General features: G+C 46.9%; 1 protein-coding gene across 1 annotated transcript in view; it reads left to right on the forward strand.

Annotated features, from left to right (window-relative positions):
- Positions 1-13,121, forward strand: part of CYFIP2 (cytoplasmic FMR1 interacting protein 2) — a 131,509-nt gene that overhangs the window by 87,892 nt on the left and 30,496 nt on the right. The window contains exons 24-26 of the mRNA XM_060144126.1: positions 4,268-4,411; positions 5,946-6,036; positions 6,879-7,009. Coding sequence (XP_060000109.1) covers positions 4,268-4,411; positions 5,946-6,036; positions 6,879-7,009 — 366 coding nt within the window. The remainder of the gene's footprint in view (positions 1-4,267; positions 4,412-5,945; positions 6,037-6,878; positions 7,010-13,121) is intronic.

Consider the following 13,121-nt stretch of genomic DNA (forward strand, 5'->3'; position numbering starts at 1 on the left):
CCTGTTTTTCTTTGCCAAACCTCAGAAAATGCCCCGGCTCCCACATTCCCACATTTTCTCAATAGGGCCCAGCCTCCTATTGAGCCAGCAGGTCAGATGGGTGCCCTGCGTGGGTGTGTGTGCATGTACTTTCCAGCATGTGTATGTGTTTCCTCCTGCATGGGTGTGGTGTGTTTTTGGTGGGGGGAGTTGGGAATAAGGGGAGCTTGCTCACGTAGAAGGAGGATTTGAATTCTGCTCATTTCATGCTGGTCCTTGGGCCATCACCTGAGGCCTGAATGGTCCAGACCAGAATCCAAGACTGATGGAGGAATGTCAACAAGAGGCCTCCTATGTGCATTGAGCGGGTCTGTAAGGGGGATTTTTTTTTTAAGCCCTGTGTGTGATACAACAATTCCACAATTCTTCTTCTCTGCCTAGAACTGGGGAGAGCTGCTGAACAGTTTCCACCTACCCAAATATATTTTTATTTGTGCTTGCCAGGAAGTGCTAAGGGAGACTTATATTAGAAACTCCTTGGGTGGGAGTGGGGGTTAAGAAGACCGCTAAGAAAGATGAGCGCCCGGAGGACCACACTGGAGTTTGCACTTCAGAGGGGAGTTAATAACACACTGTTCCAACCCTCTGTTCCAGGCAGGTCTCCCTTCTAACACCCCTATGTCATGTGTCTCCATCCTTACCCAGCACAGTCTGTTGTTGGACAGCTCCTATTTTTATGAAGTTCTAAATATTGAGCAAAATCTGCATTTTTGGGTATGTTCCGTCAGCTGGTCTCAGCTCTGCCCTCTGTCACATCACTGTGTAGGATACACCGTGTTGTATGAAATTGTACCCCACAGATGTACTGTCCACATTCAGGGGATCATGACTGTAGCCAAAGCTGCTGGGGGAAATTTGACCAGGAAGCTGTTATTTTCATAGTCTTTACTTACCAAATTACCAAAACGAAGGAATATGAAGGGCTGTTATTTCAGTGGGTGCTTCCAGCGTGCCAAGCACCATGCCAAGTGCTGTATGTATGTCATCTCATTTAAACCTCCAACAACCCTACAGGAGTTGGTATTATTATCTTTACTTAGGGAAGACCAAGGCTAAGAGAGTTTAAGTAATTTGCTCATCTAGCTAGTAAATTGATGGAACTGGAATTTGAAATCAGGTGTACCCACCCCAGTAAATAACTCTGGACTCAGACAAAGCAAGAAAATAAGTCAGAGAATCACACAGGGGGAAAAAAGTAGCTGATTGCTTTTCGTCCCCTCCAGGGATATCCATTGAAAGCTGCCTGCTGCTCAAAAGTTCCTTTCACAGGATATTTGAAAGAAGACTGAACATGCCCAGAGCTTTACTGGGTTCAGAGGAGAGGCTGCAGCACCTGGTGTGGGTGGGGAATGAGGAGGCAGCTCTCTTGGGGGAACGAGTCCATGAGGGGCCCCTTGGGCTGTGAGCACAGCCCAGTCATCCTTCTTACATGCCTGCGCAGGCTTAAGCTGCAGCCCTCTTTTGGATGAAACTCAAATCATGTTTTTTTATCTTTGAAAGCAAATGTTGGGAAGTAAATTAGGCTATGATATAGCCCAGTGGGCTTTTTAATTTACTTTTGTTATTGATGTATAATCGTAAGCAATAAAATGCACTGTCCTAGTTCAGACTGCTATAACAAGAATACAGTAACTAGGTGGCTTAAACAGCAATGATCTCTCACAGTTCTAGAGGGTGGGAAGTCCAGGATCAAGGTGCCAGCAGATCCAGTGTCTGCTGAGAGCCTACTTCCTGGTTTGCAGACAGCCTTCTTCTCATCGTATCCCACGTGATGGAGAAAAGAGAGACGTAGAGTTCTCTCATGTGTCTTCCTACAAGGGCACTAATCCCATTGATGAGTACTCCACCCTCATGACTTAATTACCTCCCAAAGGTCCCACCTCCTAATACCATCACAATAGGGGGTTAAGATTTCAACATAAGAATTTGGGAGGGACACAACCATTCAGTCAATAACATGCACAGATCTTAAGTGTACATATACTTTCATGAATTTTGAAAAATGTATACATGTGTGTAGTCAAGAACCCAGTCAACATGTAGGGCATTTCCATCATCTAGAAAGTTCTCTCATGCCCCTTTCTAGTCACTCTCCTTCCCCGACCAGAGGTAAGCCATGGTGTATCTGGTGTTTGTTTTATACCCGCCTCATACTTGGAGAGGAAACAGGAGACTACAGAGTGGGCCTTTGATTACAGGGCCAGAACTAAAATGCATTCACTTGGGAGGGTGAGCACCTTGTACCACGTGTGCCCTAGCGCCACCTCACTCACCTCTCCCTGGTCCCAGCCGTGTTTGGCAGGGTAGCCTGTTACAGAGACAGTAAAATGGTTGGCTCCATACACAGAAAATTACATGGGCTGGCCCCATGGTTGACTAAATCAAACTCAACAATTCATATACTCCAGGATTTGCTGACCATCAACTCAGTGAACATCATGCTTGTAATCAGTTATATTTTCCCTCCTTACATAAACCACTGCTGCCCCATACCATTTAGAAATCTTTAGTAACTACCTGCAAGGGATCCCTCCCCCCCAGGCTCAGGCAAAGTTTTGCTGTGACAGCACACCAGTGCTGAGTGCAGAAGGCTGCTTTCTCACATTCCAGGCCTCCCCATATATAGGCATTAGCTTACCAAGAGAACTGTTATTCAACCTGCTGGATGAGTGGGTGTTCTGATTCCTCACGAATTCTTGTTGTTAGTGGGCACTCTAATTGTGTTCCTCGTGTATCCTCATTATTCAAGGGTACTATAATTGTGATGCTTGTTTCGTAAAGTTTAGAATAATTCGTGTAGAGTAAAACGTACTTAATGCAAAACCTAGACTGAACGTAATTAAATCTTCCCTTGATGGCTCCAGAGTTGAGAATCTTGCAGAACTCCAAAAGCATCATTACAGTTCCTATTTAATTCATGTAGGATTTCTAACTAGCCAGCTTATAGAGAATTTCGGCTAATAGAATATCAGATGTGGTCTTTCCATATTTGCATGTTCTGTGTACAAGATTTTTACAATTCCTGATAGGAAAACTATACTCAGAACTAAGGTTAAAAGTGAAGTTTTTTCTTAAAAAAAAAAGGTTATGGTTTACGTAATAATTCAGCTTCCAAAGTTCACCATTGTAGGTAGAGGTTAAGAACATGGCCTTTGGAATCACAGCCACCTGGGTTCAGATCAGGGCTCCGTTACCTATGAACTGTGTGACCTTGCGCAAGCTACTTACCACCCTGAGCCTCAGTTCCCTCATCTGTGAATTAGGGCCAAGAATTGTGTGGATCACGGATCACATACATTGGTTGTGTGGATTAAATGAAAATGCACTTGGAGGGCGTCATGAAGCCTGGCGTGAGGTGCTCCGTAAGTGGCAGCATTTCAAAACGAAGTCAGTGATAACCTTAGTGCATCACCAGCTAGGTGAGACCAATTCAGAGCCCTTTATTTTGGCCCTGTATTCTCAGACAGAAAGATCTTAAAGAGATTCCACTCATTCAGCGATGGTGTCTCATGGGGTCCAGAGGACAATGAGGGTGGCCCCCAACCAGCACCCAATCAGAGCAACTCTGCTTCTGTCTGTCTCGTACTTGTTTCCGTGGCATCTTTTTTGTTTTAATCGCTAATCGAAAAGCTACAGAACCACTGTTGTAATCCAACCCCCTTAGTTCGCAGATGAAGAAACTGAGGCTCAAAAAGCCAGTGTGATTTTCCCATGCACTCAGCAGGGGTCTCCTGCCTCCCAGCCCTCTTGGTCCCCAAGACGCCTCCCTGTGATAGGTGGAGGTGCCTCAGAGTGGAAAGAAGGCAATGTTGAAGCAGCTGTTGAGTTCTTACATGGTCTTTCCAGCCAGTTCCTAGTACTGAAAATGCCCTAGAGAAAGGAAGTCATTTGTTTCACCCTCATCCCATAGCTCAATTGTGAAAGTCCTGGTTTGTGTGTGGACGGTTGTGGGTAGCATGAGCCCTATTAAAAACATATTTACCTGGAGGCCTTTTCTCCTCTTCTGTTAGGGAACTGCTGCCCCATCTGATGACCTTCGCTGGATCCTGTGGTCACTGACCACCATTCTCTATGAGCAGCTTGCAAAATGTATTCATAGGGGTCCCCAGTGAGAGAACAAGGATATCAAGTTTCTATCCTTTCTATGATTGAAACACCTCCTGCCAGGACTCACAGAATGTCCATTCAGTTCTCTGCCACTGACTTGGCCACATCCTCTGTTTTCCAGCCTCTCAACATTGCCTACAGCCACATCTACAGCTCCTATAGGAACTTCGTGGGACCCCCTCATTTCAAGACCATCTGCAGACTCCTGGGTTACCAGGGCATTGCTGTGGTCATGGAGGAACTGCTGAAGATCGTCAAGAGCTTGGTAAGGAAGGGGGCCTGGGACGGGCCATTAGGGTTGAGAGGAATGAGGCTTGCTTTCACTTTTTACCTGGCCTGGAAAATCAAGTCACAGGCTCTTCAGCTCTGTCTAGAGGAATCACCCAAGGAATCCTTTGCCCTTATCCCCTGATTCCTCTTACCTATCACTCTGTGACATTTCAGTGCATCTTCTGACCTGTGGCTTTGCCTCTCCTTTTCTGACGCTGAGCTCACTCCCAGTACTTACTAACTGAACTCAGCAATCTTGATTTTGACTTGAAGGCCTACTAATGACTGCTCATACCTATCTCCTGTGCTGCATTATCTAATTTGAGCTTGACAAATCCATGACACATGTGCTGCCATTTTCCCTCCCATGCCCATGGCAGACATCTCTAATAAAGCACCACGCTTCTCCCCCTTGGAATTTCTTGATGACTGGTGCTACCAATACTCCGCTGGCCTCGAGGGAATTCCATAGACCTTTGCCACCATTCTATGCCCACCCCAAGTATGGCCATCTGAACCTTCATTTCATTCCCCAGGACACTGCTGCAGCAAGGCTGAAACATTTCAACAAATTTTCTTAAAATTTTGAGATGACAAAAGAGAAACAGATTAATGCATATCCATGTCAGGAATAGCAAACAGGATTCACCTCTTAACTCCAGTCCTCTGGTAGCAGCTGTGTATAACCAGGGGTTGTTCCAGGTTGTGAAGCTAAATTTAAGAAGGAAGATGTGGTAATTGATTAACGATGTCTGCCTGGGACACAGGAGGGATGAATGTGCCATGAATTTTCCATGCTTAAATTAGATATTGTCTCAGTCTTCATAGCTCCCTGGCCCCATTTCATTTTAGATCTTAGTTTGGATCTCATGTAAGTACTCCAACCCCAGAAGGGACCCCATGCCTAGAAATTGCCCTCCTTGAAGTCTATAAGCCCAAGGTAACACTGAGAGCATTCCCTTTTCTGTCTTACAAAGGCCCATGTTTCCTTACAAAGGGCAAGGAGGCTGCCCCCCACCTTTGGGAGAGAGCCTGCCTCTCCTCTGAGGGAGCAGTGCCCTGCTGTCTTAGGCAGCTCGGGCTGCTGTGACAAATATACCATTTGGCTTCATCCACAAATGTTTATTGTCCACAGTTCTGGAGGCTGGAAGTCCAAGATCACAGTGGCAACATGTGAGGACCATCCTTCTACTTCACAGCCAGCTGCCTTCTCCTGTGTCCTCACATGGCAGAGCGAGAGAGATGTCTCTCTCTCCCCTCTCTTCTTATAAGGGCATTAATCCCATCATGGGGACTCCACCCTCATGACCTAATTACTTCCCAAAGGCCCCATCTCCAAATACCATCACACTGGGGATTAGGGTTTCAACATATGAATTGGGGGGGAATACAAATATGCAGTCCATAGCACTTACCCACGGGTCTCAACAGAACCTCCATATGCCCCAGTAGCCCAGCGTTCAGCCCCAAGATACACGTATGCAGCAGCGGTGGATTATTTCACTCATCTTGTCCTCTTCTTTTGTCAGCTCCAAGGGACCATTCTCCAATATGTGAAAACACTGATCGAGGTCATGCCCAAGATATGCCGCCTGCCCCGGCATGAGTACGGCTCCCCAGGTTGGTGACCAGGGGAACCAGGGGCCGGGTGCGGTGATAGGAAAATAGTCCAGACCCGTCCCACTGTGGAAGGAGAGTCTGGCCATCTACCTTGAAGTATTTGCTTCTCTAACATGGCAGCAAGCTGTCAGAGCACTGGGTTTGCACCCTACCTCTGCCACTGAATCACCTTGGACCATTTTTAATCCCCCTGAGTAATAGTATCATCTTCCATCAGTGAAAGTAAATGATGCCCACTGGGCCTGCTTCACAGCACTGCCCGGAAGCTGGAAGAGGTCCACAAATGAGAGAACAGTTAAATCATGAATAGCGAGGTATAGCTGTAAAGGTCTTCCTTAGCTCAGCACGTCTACATTCCTTCCTCCATATGTGTCTATTTGAAAGAGGCCGGTGCCCCAGGTGTGGCATAAAGTGACATTTCTAAGGTAAGTCAGGAAATAGGAGTTTTTGCCACTCCACCTCTGCGCAGAGAAATAAGTCTTTCCTTGCCTAATAGTGAAAGCACGTGGACTGAATTTAGGGCCTGAGGGGTGGGGAAAGGTGAAGACTATGAGTTTGGCCCCAGGGGTTTTTTCTGAATACCAAGATGTCCGGCCCTGGGTCAGTGTGAATCAGAGTAGGAAAGCGCTGGGGCCGAAAGCTCTAGTTTTCGTTCCTAGTTTTCGTTCCTAGCTGCGCCACTTAGCTGTGTGAGTGTGGACGCGCCACTTACCCTCTCTGAGCCGCATTTGAAAATGGGGGTAACTATGCCTAGTCCGTGGTATTGTTATGAGTATTACGTGAGATCCTGCAGATAGTGATTAGCATGAACCTCCAGCTGACCATCGCCCTGCATCTCCCAGGGATCCTGGAGTTCTTCCACCACCAGCTGAAGGACATCATCGAGTACGCAGAGCTCAAAACCGACGTGTTCCAGAGTCTGAGGGAGGTGGGAAACGCCATCCTGTTCTGCCTGCTTATCGAGCAAGCTCTGGTGAGTCCTGAACCCCGAGGGACTGGCATGTCTTGAGGATGGAAGGGACCCCCCCCCCTCCGCCGCCTCAACAGATGCCCGAGGCCTCTCTAGCGCACCCCGCCCAGGAGCCCTGCAGCTTAGTTCTGTGCTCTTCCAGGGCGGGCACACGCTCCTCTCCATTCCATTCAGACCACTCCGACCATTCGGACACTGAGGGGAAGCAGGCCCTGGAGTCAGACAGGCCTGGGTTCCATCCCAGACCCCCTCCGATAGCGGCAGGGCCTCAGCAGTCCTTCGGAGCCTGGGTTTTCCATTCACTCCCTAGACACATGGTTAACTCCTGGCTGCCACAGTCTGGGCACTGCACTGGGGGATGCAGTGGTAGCTGGCCCCACCTCGTGTCCTGGATGGTGGAGGGCAGACCTGCACTGAACAACTGTTTACACAGAAACAATGTGTTTACTGTCACAGCGAGTGCTGCGAGGGATGAGTGCCAGGTCCGGTCCGCTGGGAACCTAAAACCTGGTGTGGTCTTGAGGGTGAGGGAGGACTTCTCTGAGGAGATGACCTGGAAAATGACCAGGAATTGGCCTGGTGGAGAACTAGAGACAGCTGTTTCAGGCTAAGGGAAGGGCATGTAGTGTTGTCTCCTTTTGTTGTGATGGAAGACAGTGATTCTACCCTGCAGCGCAGTTTAAAGGCTGAAAGGAGATAAGGCATGTAAAGTGAGTACAGTAAGAACCACATAATTGGTCAGAGTTAGCGTAATGGGCAAAAGCACGAGTCCCTGTGCTTCCACCTCTCAGGACCACACGGAACCAGCGCACTCTCTTCCACCGGGCCAGCCCTCATGGCTTATTCACAGAGGCTGCGTTCTCCACACACTCCCAGCGCTCTCCACTTTGCTCTGGTCCCATGAGGCGTCCACAGGTGGGCCCAGCCCTCCAGGCACGGGGTGACTGGTACAGCCGGCGCAGTGGAAGGTAATGCAGAGGGGTGTTGCTTGATCCTCAGGACGCAGCAGGAGCATCTTTCAGCATCCATTCCTGCGTTCCTCTGTCCGCACACACATTCAGCAAAAGGGTATTGAGAGCCTGCTCGTTGCCAGGTGCAGTCCTAAGTGGTGCGTAAATGGCTATGAATGAGAGAGACAAATTATTACCGTTTTTCTTCTGGAGAGGGTGGCGACTGAAGCAGTAAACAACCAGAGATGTGAATGCAGATGGTACGTGCTGTGAAAGAATAAACAGAGAAACAGGACAGATAGAGAGTCACAGGTGCCAGGAAGGCTGTGTTGTTTTTGGAGAGGATGGAGCTTGAGGTCTTTCAGAAATGGAGAGAACCCTGGAGTGAGCTGGAGTGAAGAGGTAATGTCGCCCAGGTGGGGGCTGAGGTGAGAGAGGTGGATGGCCTCAGTCCTGGGCCGTGTGGGCCCCGCGGGAAACCTTAGGATGCTGTGAGATGGAGAGTGGGGGGGTCTGATTTACTTTCTTAAAGGCCCTTTACCTGTTGGGAGAAGCAGCAGCTGGAAGGTAAGTGAAGGGCAAGGCTATTTGTAGCTGTTCTGTCCAGGGGTCGTCTTGGAGGCAGGAGGCACAGGGAGAAGGGCAGGAGAAGGAAGGAATTCGGAAGGAGGTGGAACAAAGGTAGAGAGAGGTGGGAAGGAAGCAGTAAGAGCAAGATCTTAGAATAAGAGTCCAAGAGGATTCCTGCCTCGAACCGAGTGAGCTCTGCAGCCAGGGATGTGGACCAGCTGCTCTCTCAGACCCTTCCCACCTGACGGTCTCTGAAACACAGCCTGATTTGCTTTTCTTCTGTGGGGAGTAATAGCCTCTCTGTGCCCCTTTAGATGGACTCTCGAGACAGCTAAGTGTTCCTCTTCCCGCTAACTGGTTTTTAACATGGTTCAGTGGGCCTGGTTGCTATGGCAACGTAGCCAGTCAGAAGTCACAGGGATAAGATACATAGGCGAGGGCTTCCCTGGTGGCACAGTGGTTGAGAGTCCACCTGCCGACGCAGGGGACACGGGTTCATGCCCCGGTCCGGGAAGATCCCACATGCCGTGGAGTGGCTGGGCCCGTGAGCCATGGCCGCTGAGCCTGTGCGTCCGGAGCCTGTGCTCCGCAACGGGAGAGGCCACAACAGTGAGAGGCCCACGTACCGCAAAAAAAAAAAAAAAAAAAAGGATACATAGGGGAAAACGCTCAAGGCCACAGGAAGAGGAGCACCAAGAGACGTGGAGGTGGGGCAGGGCGGGTCCCTGAGGCCTCACTTCCTAGTGTCTCTCGTCAGCGCCTCCTTTCATGCGGAGCATCAGTTAGCTTCCCCTGTATAGACCCCAAGAGGCAGACTGTGGATGAGGCTATAAGGAAAGGAAAATTCTGTCTCAGGGATCCCTGCCTAGGTGGTCAGTTGCATATACCGCGGAGGACAACAGGACACTCACATCAAAGACCTTCATAGCTGAGAGAGACTCCAACAGTATATGTGTCCCAACCCCCTCTATGCATAAGTGAGGAAGTGGAGAACCAGAGAGGGCGCAACTTGCCTGAGGTCACACAGCACATCAGCAGCAGAGGTGAAAGAACAAAAGCGAAGGTTTCTGGTACTGATCCCAGTCCTTGGGGGGATGGGGGTGGGGAGGGGACAAAGAGAGAATCAGGGCTCCCCAAAGCTGTGCGCTCTGCTTTCTACTTAGACATCTGGGGAAATCCCCAAGCTAAGACAGTGCTTTCCAAGATTAGAATGAGGCAGGAGCTTTTTAATTTATGAAGCTGGAATTAAATATTCAAATGACATATTGATTGTTCTCATTAAATAGGAGGACTAATAAAAAACGATAGGAAGAGGGGAGGGAGGGAGGAAGGAGATACTCTTAATATATGTCTGTAGAGGAAGGGCGATTTAAACTGGAACATCTGTGCTCTGGAGGACTGTGTAACAGTCAATGAAAGTGGCTTTGCACATACAACATAGAAAATGGTGAAAGACATAATACTGAGTGGAAAAAAAGTGAGTTCCAACACAAGGCTCACATTATGATGCCATAAAGTAAAATAAACAAAATAAAGCTCACAAAATAACCCTGCATTGGAAAAAAAATCTAGGAAAATCATCCCAAATAATTCAGTCATTTTTCTCTAGGTATCAGGGAGGGAGCTAGGATTAGAGGTCAACAGGAACTTTTGCCTTATCTGGAATGTCGAATTTTTTACAAGGGAAATAAATTCATGATTGATTATCATTGAACTAAAAATTAATTTAAAAAATATGAGTAGTATATCATAGTTTCAGAAAAACTGGAAGGACTCTGAAAAGTACAAAGTAAGAAGCCTTTTGCCCACTCGTGTTGTCTTTTTCTAATGTTTGCAGGGTTCTGTCCTGTTGTGGGTTCCGTATCAGTATATATGCTACAAATACCTTCTCTTACTCTGTGGCTTGCTTTTTTTTTTTAACAGATTATTAATGTATCATTGATTTGTGGATGGTGGATGGAGAGAATATAAATTGAAAAGATTGATTGTCTGGACAAAGATATATTTTCTTCTTTAAGTTCGGTGTTTATAAAAAATTCAGGGTGCAATAGCAGTACAGAAGAACATGTATATCCCTATGGGATGGGTTGTTTGTTTGCTTGGTGTTTTTAATGAAGGTCTAACAAGCGTACAGTAATACAGTTGACCCTTGAACAACATGGGGGTTAGAGGTACCTACCCTCTGCATAGCTGAAAATCTGTGTGTAACTTTACAGTCGGCCCTCCATATCTGCAGTTCCATATCCATGGTTCCAATCTGCAGATTCAACCAGCCACGGGTCTTGCAGTACCGCAGTATTTACTATTGAAAAATATCCATGAATAAGTGGACCCACACAGTTCAAACCCATGTGTTCAAGGGTCGACTGCGTATGCAGTATGCAGTATTCTCACTACATAGACTAGTTAAATCATCCATCTTACTGTGGATGTATGTTTGGATTGTTTACAGCTTGATACCATTATGAATAAAGATACTATGAATGTTCTTACACATTTCTTTTGGTGGATGTATGCTCTCATTTTTATTGGGTAAATACCTAGTAGTGGAGTGGTTGGATCAATGTGTAGACATATGTTTAGCTTCAGTGGATACTACCAAACAGCTATACGAGGTGGTTGTACCAGTATATACTCCCCTTCAGCAATGCATGAGAGTATTTTTTCTTCACACGCTCATGACCGGTTGGATTTGTCTGTCTTTTCAGTCGTAGCCGTTCTGGTGGATATGTTGCGATATCTCACTCTGGTTTTGATTTCCCTGATGGCTAATAATGCTGAGCCTCTTTCCATGTGGCATTCCCCTTTGGACAGCCTCTCTTGTGAAATGTTGTTCAGTATTTTTGCCTATTTATTACTGAGTTATCTTTTCCTTATTGATTGGTAGACATGATTTATATATTATAGATACATGTATTACAAATATATTTCTGTGGCATGTCTTCTGATGAGCAGAAGTTCTTCAGGTTTATTGTATTTACCTTTTCTTTTTCCTGTATGATTGATGCTCTTGTGACTTGTTCAAACAAGTGTCCCCTACTCTTAGGTCATGAAGATATGTTATCTTCTCAGAGTTTTAGAGTTCAGCCTTTCCAGGCGTAACAGACCTTTAAGTCTATTACTCACCTGGAATTGATGTTTGTGTTGAGTGAGAGGTAGAAATTCAGTTTCATTACTTTCCAAGTTGTCTCCACACGTCTGATTGAAAAGCCCTCTTTCTCCCCACTGTGCACAGTGGTAGTGCTGTGTCTGTCATTTATCAAGTGTCCACAAAGGGCTGGTCATGGCAGGCTTTTAATAGATACTTGTTGAATCGAATCTGAAATGGACCATATTTGTTAGGTATCTATTTATAAGTCTGTTGTGTTTTCAAAGGAAATTCTGTTCCTAATGACTAGAATTTCCTCTAGTATCTTTTACCCTGAGAAATCATAAGGAAACTATTCCACAATCACCAGGTTTTTGTTCAAATTTTGTGTGGTTTTCGAGCCATCAGCCCATTGTTTGTTATGCCAACTCACACCAGGAGAGGGCCCTATTCTTTCATGGGAGCGAGGGAGGGCCTGAGTCCCTGTGGAGACAGCCCTTCAGTCTGCAGAGCCTCCCACGCAGGGCTTGAGAGTGTTCCCTGCCTTTGGGCCTGTTGTTTATTTATTTTCTCCTCCGTATAGCAGAGTGAGCCATGGTTATAGTGGTCGGTCATGAGAGAATTACTTATCTTTACAGGACGTGAGGACAGTTCAGGCCCAAACTCACAGAACTGAATGCTGGTCAGATTTGGGAGAGCTATCGGAGGCCATCCAGGGCAGGTGTCTCTACATCACCACCACTGACATTTGGGGCCAGATACTCCGTAGTGGGGGTGGGGGGGGATGTCGTGCGCGTGGCAAGGTGCTGAGCAGCATCTCTGGGCTCTGCCCCATAGATACCAGTAGTACCTCCCCAGTTATTGATAGCCAGAAATGTCTCCAGATATTGCCTAATAAAAACCTCCCCCGTTGAGTACCACTGATCTGATGCAGTCCCAGTTCCACATTTACCAGATAGGAAACTGAGTCCCGCAGAGGGAGATAACCTTCTCAGAGCTACAGCTACTCAGCTAGTACAGGAGTTGAGACAAGAACCCAAGATCCTCACGGTTCACGTACTCAGGGCCAGAGAGCTGCTCTCCTGAGCTTTGCAGATTGCTCTGTTGGCTTTTGTTTCTATTTTTGTTTTAGTTCCAGCTCCATGTCTGACCCCTCTATCTCCTGCTTCCACTTTATAGTCCCTTTTCTTTCATTTTGCTTTTCTTATTGCATCACTGAAATAAATTCTTCGCTAGAAGACAGGGAGGTGCAGAAAGAAGAAAACAAAAAGCACAGTGCCGCACCAAGATAACCACTGTTCACATTCCAGTGTGTTTACGTTCCAACATATTAATTTTCCACGTATACATACATATGTGTGTGTGTGTGTGTGTGTGTGTGTGTGTGTTTTACTTTGTTTAGTTGGAAAAGTAACATTCACCAAGCTGAGAAGAATGATTACCTCTGTGGGGTCTGAGGGAGACAGGGACAGACAGGGGTTAGGAATCTTCTACTTTTACTCTGCAC

This window comes from Lagenorhynchus albirostris, chromosome 3, assembly GCF_949774975.1.
Source record: "Lagenorhynchus albirostris chromosome 3, mLagAlb1.1, whole genome shotgun sequence".
NCBI lineage: Eukaryota > Metazoa > Chordata > Mammalia > Artiodactyla > Delphinidae > Lagenorhynchus > Lagenorhynchus albirostris.